This window comes from Dromiciops gliroides, chromosome 1 (genome assembly GCF_019393635.1).
Source record: "Dromiciops gliroides isolate mDroGli1 chromosome 1, mDroGli1.pri, whole genome shotgun sequence".
Classification (NCBI taxonomy): domain Eukaryota; kingdom Metazoa; phylum Chordata; class Mammalia; order Microbiotheria; family Microbiotheriidae; genus Dromiciops; species Dromiciops gliroides.
The window spans coordinates 28014964-28030443 of NC_057861.1; the positions used below are offsets into that span (position 1 = coordinate 28014964).

The following is a 15480-nucleotide window of genomic DNA, read 5'->3' on the forward strand; positions in this document are numbered from 1 at the left end:
TGACCCCAGGCCCAACGCTGTATCCACTGAGCCACCTAGCCGCTTCCGATGGTTAAGGTAGGGGTACAGAATACTTCTCTTACAAAGAGATGCTGTGAAGTTAGAAATGATGAGATTTATTAACTGATTGGATATGTTAGATAAATGAATGTGAGAGATTAAAGATGACCAAAATTTTTAAAAAGGTTAAAATTATTTTGATATATATTGGGGAAAATAAAATATTTTTATTTAGGCTAAACATTTCTTTTTATTTGCAGGGCAATGAGGGTTAAGTGACTTGCCCAGGGTCACACAGCTATTGTCAAGTGTCTGAGGCTGGATTTGAACCCAGGTCCTCCTGAATCCAGGGTCAGTGCTCTATCCACTACACCACCTAGCTGCCCTCCAATAAAATATTTTTTAAAAGAGAAATAAAATAAAATTGGAAAATGAAATTTAAAAAATAGTAATACAATCCAGGTTTCACCAGAAAAATTAATTCTTTAAAAATTTTTCTTTTTTTTTGTTTGGGGTTTTTTTGGCAGTGGGGGTTAAGTGACTTGCCCGAGGTAACACAGCTAGTAAGTGTCAAGTGTCTGAGGCCAGAATTGAAATCAGGTACTCCTGAATCCAGGGCCGGTGCTTTATCCACTGCGCCACCTAGCTGCCCCTCTTTAAATTAAAAATAAATCCTGAAATTAAAGATGATTGAAGGTTGCAAGCCTGGATGCTTTTAAGGATGGTGGTTCATTTAACAAACTAGGGAATTTGGAAGTGAGGAGGATTTTACAGAAATCGAAGTTCTATTGAACTCATACTGAGTTTGAGATACCCATGGAACAAGATCCAGTTCAAAATGTCCAGAAGGCAACTGTGGATTCAAGAGGTCGGGAGAAAGACAAGGGCTGGATATAGGGAGCCAGGAAGCCATTTGTATAGAAATGCCCGAGGAACCCACGGGAGGTGATGACAGTGATTGGTGAGGGGCCTCAGGAGAAAAGAGGAGGCCCCATAAAAGCCTTGGATCCAGGGAATACAAAAAATGAACCCACCCCTACAGCTGAGTTTTCTTTTCTTCACTTAAAAAGAGAACTAGGGGCAGCTAGGTGGCGCAGTGGATAGAGCACTGGCCCTGGAGTCAGGAATACCTGAGTTCAAATCTGGCCTCAGACACTTAACACTTACTAGCTGTGTGACCCTGGGCAAGTCACTTAACCCCAATTGCCTCACTAAAAAAAAAAAAAAAGAGAGAGAACAACTAGGCAAGGATGACGATCTTTAAGGGAAGATATTTGTGTTCCCTTCCTGATGGTCTGGCTGCATTAGCTGCCTCATTTAACCATGCTCTCTGGGAGAAGGGAGGCCAGTGGGAAGCTGTGCATCCGATGGCAGGCCAGGATTTTCTTTCTCTTTTCTTTTTGGCCACTTCTTTAAATATTGGGGCTTTTTCCTTCCGTCATAAAAACATTTTCTTTTAAGATAGTCTCTTCGTTTTGCAGCTAGGTGGTGCAGTGGATAAAACATCAGGCCTGGAATCAGGAAGATGGACACACACATATGCAAACGTGTGTGTGTGTGTGTGTGTGTGTGTGTGTGTGTGTTTGTGAGAGAGAGAGAGAGAGAGAGGAGGGGGGCCAGATTTGAACTCAGGAAGATGAATCTAGCTGACTCCAGGCACGGATATAGATATAGATATAAATATATATAATATAATATATCTATAAATATATATATAGATATAGATACACACATATATATACATATACACACAATATACACACATATATGTGTATATGTGTATATATCTCCATCTGTATCCATCTCCATCTCCATCTCTATCTCCATCTCTATCTATACCTACATCTATGTCTGCATGGACACCCACACCCACACCCACACCCACATCCACATCTACATCTACATCTATATCCATACCTAGAGTCAGATAGACTCATCTTCCTGAGTTCAAATCTGGTCTCAGACACTCCTTAGCTGTGTGACCCTGGGCAAGTCACTTCACCCTGTTTGCCTCAGTTTCCCCATCTGTAAAATGAGCTGGAGAAGGAAACGGCCAACCACTCTAGGATCTTTGCCAAGAAAACCCCACATGGGGTCACGGAGAGTTGGATACGACTGAAAAATGACTGAACAACCATTCATTTTGCTCCTTTTCTCCATGGTTACTGTCTTCAAAGGCTTTCAGTGCGAGAGGGATTGCTTGGCTCGGCCCCAGAGGGCAGGACTAGGAGGGAAGGTGTATGAAGGCAAAGCTGGGCTCGGTGGCAGAAAGAACTTCCTGACAGAGAGTCGTCCCAACATGACACAGGCTGCCCTCCAGAGCTAGGAGGTCCCCCTTGCTGGGGGTTTTGGAGCAAGGGCTGGATGGCTCCTTAGGATTATAGACTCCTCAATCCAGAGCTTGAGGGGACCTCAGAGGCATCTAGTCCAACTGCCTCATTTTACAAATGAGGAAACTGAGGCCCAGGGATAGTGCTTGTTCAGGATGTCCCAACGGGCTGGATGATATGGCCTTGGAGGTCCTGTCCATCTCTGGAGCATTGAGCCTTTCCCAGGGACTCCGTTGCTTCATCCGTGACACGAGGATGGAGTGATAGCCTCTGACGGCCCATTCTGGGCAGTCATTGCCATTGGGGGTGCGAAGATAGGGAGGGAGAGAGGTTGGGGGGCTGAGAGGCTTTCCCACAGCCTCTCCCCAGAAAACCGACCATTTTAGTTTCAAAACTGAACTCACCGAAATTAAATAGCATTTTTTCCAATTACATGTAAAAACAATTTTTAACATTCATTTTAAAAAATGTTGTGTTCCAAATTTTCTCTCTTCTTCCTTCCCTCCCTTTCCCCCTTTCCTCTTCTCTCCCTTTCTCCCTCCCTAAGATGATAAGCAATTCCATATAGGTTATATATGTGCAATCATGCAAAACATATTCCCATATTAGTCATGTTGTGAGAGAAGAATCAGAACAAAAGGGAAAAGCCACGAAAAAAGATTTTAAAAAGTGAAAAATGGGGGCAGCTAGGTGGCGCAGTGGATAGAGCACCAGCCCTGGAGTCAGGAGTACCTGAGTTCAAATCCGGCCTCAGACACTTAGCACTAGCTGTGTGACCCTGGGCAAGTCACTTAACCCCAATTGCCTCACTTAAAAAAAAAAAGTGAAAAATAGTCTGCTTCGATCTGCATTCAGACGTGGTTCTATTTTCCATCATGAGTCCTTTGGCACTATCTTGGATCACTGTATTGCTGAGAGGAGCTAAGTCACTCACAGTTGATCATTGTACAATGTTGCTGTTAATGTGTACCGTGTTCTACAGAGTTTTCTTGAATGGAATCTTGAAAGATACCCAAGAGAGGGAGAGACTCAGACAAGGCACAATTACCCCAAACTTCCCTGCCTTCCGGCCAGCCCAGCTGCTCTTGAGAAGTAGAGCTGACTCACCCTGCTTAGCATCAGGTGATCAGCCATGCATCCATTTCCTTCTTTCTACAAGTGGTTGGTGGAGAGGCCCTATACCTGGGAGTGTCAGAGCCTCTTGAACCAAGACCTCCTATGCTAAAGGAGTAGGATGGAAGGCTTTGAAAGGCAACATCACTTTCCTGTAGCTGTGTGACCCAGGGCAAGTCACTTATCTTCTGTCTGCCTCAGTTTCCTCATCTATAAAATGGGCATAATAATAGCACCTACCTCCCTGAGATACTGAGTTGTGTTGAGGATAAAATGAGATAATATTTATAAAACACTCTACAAATCTTAAAAGGCTATCTAGGGGGCAGCTAGGTGGCACAGTAGATAAAGCACTAGCCCTGGATTCAGGAGGACCCGAGTTCAAATCTGGCATCAGACACTTGATACTTCGTAGCTGTGTGACTCTGGGCAAGTCACTTAACCCTCATTGCCCTGCCGCTCCGCCCCCCCCCCCCAAAGGCTTGTGTGATTGTGATCTTGTTGTTGAGCTGTTTCAGTCATGTCCAACTCTTCCTGACCCCATTTGGGGTTATCTTGGCAAAGATACCAGAGAGGTTTGCCATTTCTTTTTCCAGCTCATTTTACAGATGAGGAAACTTAGACAAACAAGGTTAAGTGACTTGCCCAGGGTCACACAGCTAGGAAGTATCTGAGGCCAGATCTGAACTCAGGAGGATGTCTTCCTGACTCTAGGCTTGGAAGTCTATCTACTGTGCCAACTAGCTGCCGACCTAGATGCAATACATATATGGTATATATGTGCATATATGTAAATGCACATATAAACACATGCATGCATGCACATGTAAATGTATGTGTGCACGCAAACCTATGTAAGTGCATACATGTATATGTATATGAATGTGTATCATTATATACACATACATGTGTGTATATGTGTATAATAAACTGTGTACCATACACACACATGCACATGCACATGCACACACAGAGGGTTGGACCTGAGGATAGAAAGACCCAGATTTGAATCCTGCCTTGAAATTTAGCTGTATGGGTGCCAATGACTAAGTCGCTTTACTTCCCACTTCAGTAGAACTATAGTGAAAAGTGGTCTAGGTTCAAATCCTGGTTTTCCTGCTTCCTACCTGTGTGACCTTGGAAAATCAAGCAATCAGTTAATCCACAGGTGCAGACTATGTACTAGGGGCTGGGGATACATGTACAAAGGAAGACATAATCCCTGCCTGCATCTCCTGCATCTGCCCCCTTCTCACACAGCCACAACCTTGGTTACTTAAGACCCTTTCTCTAGGTTACTGAAAGGAAAAGACTGTGAGATTTGGTAATTAATTTGGTAATTTGGTAATTAGCTACAGGAAAGTGATGTTGCCTTTCAAAGCCTTCCATCCTGCTCCTTTAGCATAGGAGGTCTTGGTTCAAGAGGCTCTCGGGTACCATGACACTCCCAGGTATAGGGCCTCTCCACCAACCACTTGTAGAAAGAAGGAAATGGATGCATGGATAATTTCATTTGAATGATTAGGTCAAAAGCCACACTGCAAAGGGTTGAGGAGTGTGTGAAAGGAGAGGAAACTTAAGCAGTGAGTGTAGACAGCTGAGAAAGGGCAGAAAGATATAGGATGATGGTGTGAGGGGATGGTTATCCATTCATTTGTTTTCCAGTTGTGTCTGACTCTTTATGACCCCATTTGGGGTTTTCCTGGCAAAGATACTGGTGGGGTTTGCCATTTCCTTCTCCAGTTCATTTTACAGGTAAGGAAACTGAGGCAAACAGGGTTAAGTGACTTGCCCAGGGTCACACAGCTAGTAAGTACCTGAGGCTGAATTTGAGCTCAGGTCTTCCTAATTCCAGGCCCTACACTTTATTTTATTTTTTTTTTAATTAAATTAAATTTTTTTTTTTGCAGGACAATAGGGGTTAAGTGACTTGTCCAGGGTCACAGAACTAGTAAGTGTCAAGTGTCTGAGGCCGGATTTGAACTCAGGTACTCCTGAATTCAGGGCTGGTGCTTTATCCACTGTGCCACCTAGCTGCCCCTTCTGCACTTTATCTACTTTGCCACCTACCTACCTGTCCCTCATAGGGTCTAGTGAATGTTTTTTTTTTGTTTGTTTGTTTTTGTTTTTGTTTTTTAGTGAGGCAATTGGGGTTAAGTGACTTGCCCAGGATCACACAGCTAGTAAGTGTTAAATGTCTGAGGCCGGATTTGAACTCAGGTACTCCTGACTCCAGGGCCGGTGCTCTATCCACTGCGCCACCTAGCTGCCCCCATGGATTGGCTTTTTGCCAAGCTCAGGGCATAGCCTGCTTGCTGGGCCTTACCTCTGGAAAACAGGGGGTCTCCTAATATCTTGTCAGAGGAGATCTGCTGGAAATGGTAGGAAGGGATAGGACTGAGTGCATTGTGGAGGGATTGGCCTTGGCCACCTCTTTGTCAAAGGCCAGGTGGAAGGACCAGAGAGTGGGAGCTTGAGATAAAGGGAGAGGGGCAAAGGGAGATGGGGAAGTCACTTGACCTCCATTTCTTCCAAGTGTAAAATGAGGGCACCAGGCAAGGAGGTACTTAAGATCTATCCTATGGCCCTGTACAATGTCACTGGGCCTCGATTTCCCCCTCTGTCAAATGAGTGTAAGAACAGCCCCCACCTCATAGGATGTGAGGATCAAATGAGATGATAAGTGTAAAGTCCTGTATAGATGTAGAAGATTGTTCCTGTAACCAAAGGAACTTAGCGGTCATTCAGTGCAATCCTCTCATTCTACAGATGAAGAAACTGAGGAACAGGAAGTAAAGTGAATTGTCCAAGGTCCCACAGCTAGCCAGTGGCAGAACTGGGATGTGAAGGCCTATAGCTCTTTCTGTGACACCAGATTGCACCCTTAGAGTATCATTAGACACTGGAATGGGTCACCTGAGTAAACTTGTGATTGCCTTTCCTGAGATCACAAAAGGAATAACTTCTCATCTTCCACTTCAACACCAGAAATTCAGTTTTGTGGTTTCACAAATATAAGATAGGAGAGGCATGGTTAGATGATATTCTGAAAAAGAGCTTGGGTTTTCAGTGGACCTCAAATTCAATGTGAGCCAACAGTGTGATATGGCAACTAAGGTAGTCCTAGTCTGAATGAAGAGCTGCATATAAAGAGGGGGTGGTCCCTCTGCAGGGGCAGCTAGGTGGCACAATGGATAGAAAACTGGGCTTGGAATCTGGAAGACTCATTTTCCTGAGTTCAAATCAGGCCTCAGACACTTACTAGCTATGTGACCCTGGACGAGTCACTTAACCCTGTTTGCCTCAATTTCTTCATCTGCAAAATGAGCTGGAGAAAGAAATGGCAAACCACTCCAGTGTCTCTGCCAAAAAACCCAAACCAAATGGAGGTCATAGAGAGCAGGACATGCCTGAAAAGACGGAACAATGACACAACAGTCCCCCTGCACTCAGTTGAGTGCCCTGCCTTGAGAGAAACATTGATAAGTTGGAGAACATCCAGAGGAGGGGAACCAGGCATGGGCCTTGAGACCATTTCATTTGAAGATTAGATGACAGAACAGGGGAGGTTTACCCTGGAGAAGAGAAGACTGAAAGGGACAAAGATAGCAGTCTTACCTGAGACCTGGGAAAGACCTAGTTTAGAAGGACCAAGGTCACCCACTGAATCCTGGGCCATTGCCAGTCATCTTGACTTTTGTCTTGCCACTGGACTCCATTGATTCTGGAGGAGAGTGTGAGGCTGATGACTTTGCACAGCTCTGCCTCGCTTGACTACAATTCACGAGCAAGTCAAGACACCACCCGTGTGATGTCCTTGGTCCTCTTTGAGAATGAAAGATGAACAACCACCACCATGTGGAGGAGGGGTTAAAGATGTTCTGTTTGGCTCTAGGGGGTAGGACTGGGATCAGTGGGTTGAAATTGTGAAGAGGTCGATTGGGCTTCATGTTGGGAAAAATTTCCCAACACTTAGAGTTGTGCCTCAAGAGTGATGAATTTCCCCTTCTTGCACGAGGAAGTCAGGAAAGGGGGAGACAGTGGGAGGGAGTAAGGCATACTTGAAGCAGAGGCTGAATGATTACTCATCAGCCATGCGGTGGGGATTCTGTTTGCTTATAGGCTGGAATAGAAGACCACTGAGGTCTTTCTGTCGCTCAATCCTGTGATTCATCTCTAGATGGATTCTCGGCCGTGTGGTTTATAGACAGGACCTGGATATGGGGACAAGGTTCCATCTTGATCTGGATTTCTTGATATCCACTCTTCTTTTCCATTTTGCTCAAGGCTTTCTTCCCCTTTGCTAGGGGAATGGGACAAATTAGACCCAGGACTTGCTCTCTCCCTGCCTTTTCATTGTCTTCTCCGTGGCATCTAATCTCTCAATCCCTCATCAATCAATGGAAACTGCTCTCTCTGACATTTCTCAATGACCTATTAATCACCAAACCCAATGACCCTTTTCTCAGTCCTCATCCTTCTTGACCTCTCTCCAGCCTCTGACATTGTTTATCTCCCTCTTTCCCTTGATCCTCTCTTTTCTCCAGGTTTTAATGTACTCCCTGGGTTCTCATTCTTCTATCTGACCATCTCCTTTGCTAGATCTTCATTTCATGGTTGCTAATGAGTGTCCCCCAGTTATGTCCCCTCTTATCTTTTCCCGCCATTCCATTTTTGGGGGTGGGGCAATGGGGGTTAAGTGACTTGCCCAGGATCACACAGCTAGTATGTGTCAAGTGTCTGAGGCCGGATTTGAACTCAGGTCTTCCTGAATCCAGGGCCAGTGCTTTGTCCACTGTGCTACCTAGCTGCCCCCAATAGGAGGTGGGTTTTTTTGTTTTGTTTTGTTTTGTTTTTATTTTTTGTTTGTTTTTTTTTTGGGGGGGTTATTTATTTATTTTTTTTAGTGAGGCAATGGGGGTTAAGTGACTTGCCCAGGATCACACAGCTAGTATGTATCAAGTGTCTGAGGCCGAATTTGAACTCAGGTACACCTGAATCCAGGGTTGGTGCTTTATCCACTGCGCCACCTAGCTGCCCCCAATAGGAAGTGTTTTTTGTTTTTGTTTTTGTTTTTGTTTTTGTTTTAGTGAGGCAATTGGAGTTAAGTGACTTGCCCAGGGTCACACAGCTAGTAAGTGTTAAGTGTCTGAGACCAGATTTGAACTCAGGTAGTCCTGAATCCAGGGCTGGTGCTCTATCCATTGCACCACCTGGCTGCCCCCAATAGGAGGTGTTTTTTAAAGTGCTTGTCAAATGACTTGCCAGTCTTTCCTTGGTCACTGCAACACTGACTGCTTCTATCCCCTGACATCTTTACCGATTTTCTGACGCGAGGGGCCAAGTTCTTTCCAACATACCACAATGTCTCCTGGAAAACCTACCCATGATCATTCCCTGACAAAAGGTTCGTTTGGGAAGAGCCACCAGGACTAACTTTTTGATTTCTTTTTTTTTTCAATCTTTTTTTTTTTAAGTGAGGCAATTGGGGTTAAGTGACTTGCCCAGGGTCACACAGCTAGTAAGTGTTAAATGTCTGAGGCCGGATTTGAACTCAGGTACTTCCTGACTCCAGGGCCGGTACTCTATCCACTGCACCACCTAGCTGCCCCGTAACTATTTGATTTCTACACTATAGCATTCCCTAAGGGTCACTTGTCACTCTGAGTTCAGCTGACTGACCAGCAAGCTGGTGAGTAACAATAGTGGTGGCAATATGGGACAGTAGAAAAAGAGACGGATCTGGAAACAGAGACCCTGCCACTGAGTGACTTTAGGGAAGCCGCTTCAGTGTCGGTTTCGTCATCTGTAAAGTGAGGACTTTGGATTAGATGACCTCAGAGTTCCTTTCCAATTCCAAATCTATGATCCATGATGCCCGCATGACATCTGGACAGGAAAGCTCTGCTGGCACCATCTGGCTCTGAGAGATTTAATCTGATTAATCCCTCTAGCCATTGCTATTCTTGGATTCTCTGACGGCGTGGCTCTGCATAAATCCAACTCTTTTGTACCCTCGGTCAAAACTGTGGGGCTCCAAGTTTTGTAAAGCTTGATTCAGTTCCTAGAATTCTAGTTGAACAAGGAAGCCTAGGTTTGGGGGATGCTGCTCTAAAGAGAAAAGGGAGAAGGTTGGAGAACAACCTGCTTTTTGCTTCCTAAAACCTCCCTGTGAGCAAACCCAGGATTTTTCCTTCAGATGCCGGGCTAAGTTGGAGTGTGGGTGCCAGAGGGAGGTGGGGCATGGAGAAATAATAATGCTTTCTTTCCCAAGGTAGACCCTCTGTTGATCCATAGCTGTTTACTTTGCAATTGGGTGAAGTGTATGTATGCAGCCAACCTTTCTTTGCATCACTTTGCAAAGTTCTTTACATATATTACATCATTTGAGCCTCACAGTCCTGTGAAGTGCCTATAAGGATAAGAACTGGACCTATAATTTCATTGGTATGGAACTCTCAAATGAGGAAACTCCTTCCACTAATGCAGGTAATCACCGTCTCTGCAATTTATAGGTTAAATGACTTCTCCAGGGTCATGTAGCTTTCCCTAGGTGTTACTGTTATCCTCATTTTTCAAATGAGGAAACTGAGGCTGAGAGAGATGAAATGACTTAGGGAAACAGAGTGGTGTGGCAGACGGAACACTGGCTTTGTCTGGTTTCAAATCCAAGTTGATGTGAAAACTGAGGCAGACAGAAGTTAAGTGACTTATCCAGAGTCACACACCTAGCCAGTGTCTAAGTTTTCCTGACTACAGGTCCAGTACTCTACTCACTGGGTCACCAATTGCCTACAGATAGATACCTGGTCATCACTCTAGACTAACTCTTTTTCAGCTCCTTTCATAGAGGAGAAAATTGAGGCCCAAAGAAATTAAGTGCCATGTAAAAGATCACAGGTGGGAAAGGGCAAGGGTTTGAGAGCTTAGCAGTCCAGGCCAGAAGCCAGCAGTGGAGGAAGAATTCATCCAAAGAACGAATCTGTCCCACCAACATATAATAATCATAGTATGATCTTGTATTCTTGCTATCTTTTAGTCAATCATGTGATCATAAAGATGTGATATGCTCTAGGGAATCATTTATGAAAGCCTATCTACTTTGGTTTCAGTCAGTCAACAAGCATCAATTAAGAGCCTACTATGTACCAGGCACTATGCTAAATGCTAGAGATACAAAAAGAGGCAAAAGGGCCTCACATTGGCTGCCTCCAGGTATTTGAGGGGAACTTATACGGAAGAAGAGACAGACATTCATTCCATTTAGCTCTAGAGGGAAGAAGTAGAATCAGTGGGTGGGTGGAAATTACAGAGAAGGGGAATTCTGTTCAACGCTAGAAAGAACTTTCTATCGATTTGAGGGGTCTGACAAAGGAATTTCATTCAACTCAATCAACATTTATTATGCTCCTCTTGTGATCAAGGACTACTACACAATGTTCTGGGCTCTGAATCAAGAAGACCTGGGTTCAAATCCTCCCTCTCATACTAGCTGTGGACCACTGGCAAATCATTTAGCTACTCTTGGTCTGAGGTAGCTCTCTAGAACATATCTACTAAGTTATAGATGGATTGCAATTCACGTTGGTGGAGTGAGTTTCCACACAGAAGTGTGGACTTCCTGACAAAATCACAGATTCTTTGTGGATTCACATATGTTCAAGGCTCTGTCCACAGGCAGCTAGGTAGAGCAGTGGATAAAGTACCGGCCCTGGATTCAGGAAGACCTGAGTTCAAATCTGGTCTCAGATACTTGATACTTACTAGCTGTGTGGCCCTGGGCAAGTCACTTAACCCTCATTGCCCTGCAAAAAATAAATAAAAATAAAAGATTTAAGACGCCTGAGAATCTATGACTGTAGGATTTGTGTGTTGGGTTGGGATTTGGATTAGATAACTTCAAAGATTCCTTCTTAACTCCAAAGAATTCTTCTGATATATCAGGTTGTCTAGAAGTGTAATACATCCAGGCTTATGCTAAAATTTCAGCAGGAGCATTTGCACTTTGGCAATCGAAAAAGGCTAACTCAGGGCTTGATTCTTGTTTTATTGATTACCTAGACTTAAAAAGAGTGCTGGAGAAAATGTTAATGGGTTGTTTTGTTTTTTCTTCTGGAGAGCTGGTTGTTAAATCTTTACCACCAGACCCCTGGAAACAGCTCTAAACTCTCTGTAGGGGTAGTAGCTGCTGGTGCGAATATACAGCAACAGACATCAGCAACCTCAATATCCACTGTAGAGTATGGAGCTGGGACCTGGTTAGCTTTGGCTTGTTTGAGTGACAGATGAGACATTACATTTTCCATGGTTTTGAAATGCTCCCCCTACTGGCGAACTAGCAAGCAGTTAGTGCCATTAGGAGAAATTGGGAGGCCAAGGGAATGAATGGGCAGGTGAGCAAATGTGACCGACTGTCTGAATTTCCCTAGATGTTCTACATCTCATCCTTCTTCTACACTGTCAACTACACGTGGCACCTTTACATGGAGCTGAAGGTGAAATACAATCAGAATGTCTACTCAGGCTCCACAATGGTAAGTGTGGCTTAGGGAACACAGTCAAAGAGAGTCTATGAACATTTTCCTCCTTGGGAGAGAAGGAGGGGGACTGCCGCTGAGTAATGGAGCTTACGCTGTCACTTACCATTGTTTACCAGCTGTTTTTCTCTGGTCCAAGGTGGGACCCATTGGTGTGGGGGCGGGGTATATTGGGAAATAGCTGTAGAATAAAAATGAAAAGCATGGATGAAACTTAAAAAAAATAATTCAAGGGGCAGCTAGGTGGTGAAGTGGATAGAGCACCAGCCCTGGAGTACCTGAGTTCAAATCCTGCTTCAGACCCTTATTACCTCTGTGACCATGGGCAAGTTGCTTAACCCCAGTTGCCACTAAAAACATTTTTTAAAATTTAAATTAATTTAAAAGAAAAATATAGTGATGCAGGGGAAAGAGTGTCGGTCCTTGGAGTCAGAAAACCTGGGTTTGAATTCTAGCTCTAGCACTTACTTTCTACATCAGGGCTTTTTAAACTTTTTCCTCTTGTGATCCCTTTTCACTGAGATTTTTTTTGGGGGGTGAGGCAATTGGGGTTAAGTGACTTGTCCAGGGTCACACAGCCTAGTAAGTATTAAGTGTCTGAGGCCAGATTTGAAGTCAGGTCCTCCTGAATCCACGGTCGGTGCGTTGTCCACTGCGCCACCTAGCTGCCGCACCTGAGAAACTTTTATATAACTAGGTTTATAGGTATATAAAATAGGTTTACATAACCTTTTATAGTTGCCAAATTTTTGTGACCCCCACATTGAGTTATGTGACCCCATATGGGGTGGCGACCCACAGTTTAAGAAGCTTTGGTCTACATGATCTCAGGCAATTCACTTAACCTCTCTGGGTTTCAGCTTCCTTATCTATAAAATGAGAGGGTTCAATTAGATGATTGATCTCTAAAATCTCTTTCAGTCTATGAAAAAAATGAAATTTTTCTACCCTTTCAAAAGAATATTAACTTCTACTCTTGGCCTGGGTGCACTGGGTGGGACTTAATTAAAGAAGAACTTTGTTCCTTGGTCTCCCAGAGTTCTTCTTCTGTCTCTTTGGCTTTGGGGAAGCAAACTTTACAGTGGACCATAACCTGGTGGAAATTTTAAAAATTGAGAATCTGCTTTCCAGAAAATCTTTTTTTGGAGTATAGGAAGCTTAGGAGGTCTTAGAGAAGGGGCCTTCCCCAAGTCCTTGGGTCCCTGGATCAAGAAGAAGCCACTGTCCAAAGAACGGGAAATTGAGGGGATGCCCATCAATTGGGGAATGGCTGAATAAGTTGTGGTATATGAATATAATGGAATACTATTGTGCTGTAAGAAATGATGAGCAGGCAGATTTCAGAAAAACCTGGAAAGATTTACATGAACTGATGCTGAGGGAAGTGAGCAGAACCAAGAGAACATTGTACACAGTAACAGCAACACTGTGTGATGATCAACTGTGATAGACTTAGTTCTTTTCAGCAATACAATAATCTAAGACAATTCCAAAAGACTCATGATAGAAACTGCTCTTCACATCCAGAAAAAGGACTATGGAGTCTGAATGCAGATCAAAGCATCCGATTTTCACTTTTTTTTTTTTTTAAGTGAGGCAATTGGGGTTAAGTGACTTGCCCAGGGTCACACAGCTAGTAAGTGTTAAGTGTCTGAGGTCGGATTTGAACTCAGGTCCTCCTGAATCCAGGCCCAGTGCTTTATCCACTGCGCCACCTAGCTGCCCCTGATTTTCACTTTTGTTGTATTTTTGGTTATTTCTTCTTTCTTGTGGTTTTTCCCTTTTGTTCTGATTCTTCTTTCACAACATGACTAATGTAGAAATATGTTTAATGCTGGCTTTGGGAGAGGAGAGGGAAGGGAAGAAGTGAGAAAAATTTGGAACGCAAAATCTTACAAAAACGAATGTTGAAAACTATCTTAATGTGTAATTGGGAAAAAAATAAAATAAAATACTATTTTTAAAAGAAGAAGAAGCCACTGTCCACTGTGGGTTCACCTGCCATTGCCATAGTCTAGAATGAAGGTATTGAAAGGGAGCAGGGGATTTATTCTGCTCTGACTATCAAAGGATGAAGGCTGATTAACCTTTGGATGTTTAGCCCGAAGAAGACTTAGTGGCACCAGAAGAGCCGTCTTCCAATATTTGAAGGGCCGTCCAATGCAAGAAGAAAGAGATTTGGTCTGCTTAGCCCCAGAGGGCAGCTCCAGGAGCTAGGAGTAGAATTTTGCAGGGGCAAAAGTCAAGACAACTGGCTGAGGCCTGGGGAAAGACCTTTGACAGATGAGAAACTGAGGCAAACAGTTGATGACTGGAGGAGAGAATGAGGCTGACTTTTCAAAGTTCTGCCCATTTCAATGCAATTCACAGGCAAGTCTAGGCATTCCCCAGGATTTTATTGGTCCTCTTTGAGAAGAAAGGACATCTGTCTCTGCCATAAATAGTTATTGATTGATTGATTTCTTCTCTGTGTCCCCAGTGCTCAGCCGAGTGGCCTGCCAAGAGTAAATGATTAATAAATGTCTTGAATTTAATTGAAAGGCAGGGGTGCTTAATAACTGTTATTGAAGCCAGTCTCCTTCCTGGGGCTCCGTGGCATAATTCTGCCCAATGGCTCCTTTATTCTCTGCTTAAAGAGCTCTTTCTTCCCCTGTTGATGCCTAGATGAGGAAGGGATATGGGCTCTAGGTTTTCTGATGTCTATTTCCGGGTTTCTGCCTTCCTGGGTTAAATCTATCCTGCCCTTCTCATCTTCCTTTGTCTTTTAAAAAAATCATATATATATTTTTTTGGGGGGGGGCAGGGCAATGAGGGTTAAGTGACTTGCCCAGGGTCACACAGCTAGTAAGTGGCAAGTGTCTGAGACCGAATTTGAACTCGGGTCTTCCTGAATCCAGGACTGGTGCTTTATTGACTGCGCCACCTAGCTACCCCCACCCTGCCTTTGTCTTTTGACAGTAGCCTAGAGTGAAAACAGAATGCAGAAAGAGCAGGGAACCCAGGGAGAAATCACGAACTCTTTCCTCACCATTTTGCTGGGCTCTATTGCCCAAAATGATCTGGATCCACAGGTTGGCCCTCTCCTGATTGAATCAGTCAATCTCAGAATCTGGTTGCTTAGAAAAGACCTGACACGGCTTCTACTGGCTCATCCCTTCTCCAGACAAGCATCCTCTGTGTAATACCAGAGCAGGAACCCTGTCATGTCACAAACAGCACTGGTTATATAGTCAGAGGATCTAGATTTATATCTAAGCCTTGATATTTATTACCTCACTTTACCTCTCTGGGCCTCAGTTTCTCCATCTGTAAAAGTGAGAGTGAACTTGATGGGCTCTGAAGTCCCTTCTTGATCTAGTTCACAGCTTCGAGACAAGTGATGGATCCCAGACAAGTGGTCATTCAGCTTTTGCTTGGAGGCTTCTAGGGAAGGTAGCCCATTGCATTTTGGAGCAGTCTTAATTGTTAGGAGGGTCTCCATTGACATAATTACTAAACTT

General features: G+C 44.0%; 1 protein-coding gene across 2 annotated transcripts in view; it reads left to right on the forward strand.

The window, feature by feature from the left end:
• TMEM116 (transmembrane protein 116) overlaps window positions 1–15480 on the forward strand; it is a 52398-nt gene that overhangs the window by 24542 nt on the left and 12376 nt on the right. Inside the window, exon 5 of one of the 2 annotated variants that reach the window (XM_043976247.1) lies at window positions 11873–11977. The exons of the other annotated variant lie outside the window; for it this stretch is intronic. Coding sequence (XP_043832182.1) covers window positions 11873–11977 — 105 coding nt within the window. The remainder of the gene's footprint in view (window positions 1–11872; window positions 11978–15480) is intronic. 2 annotated transcript variants of the gene reach the window in all.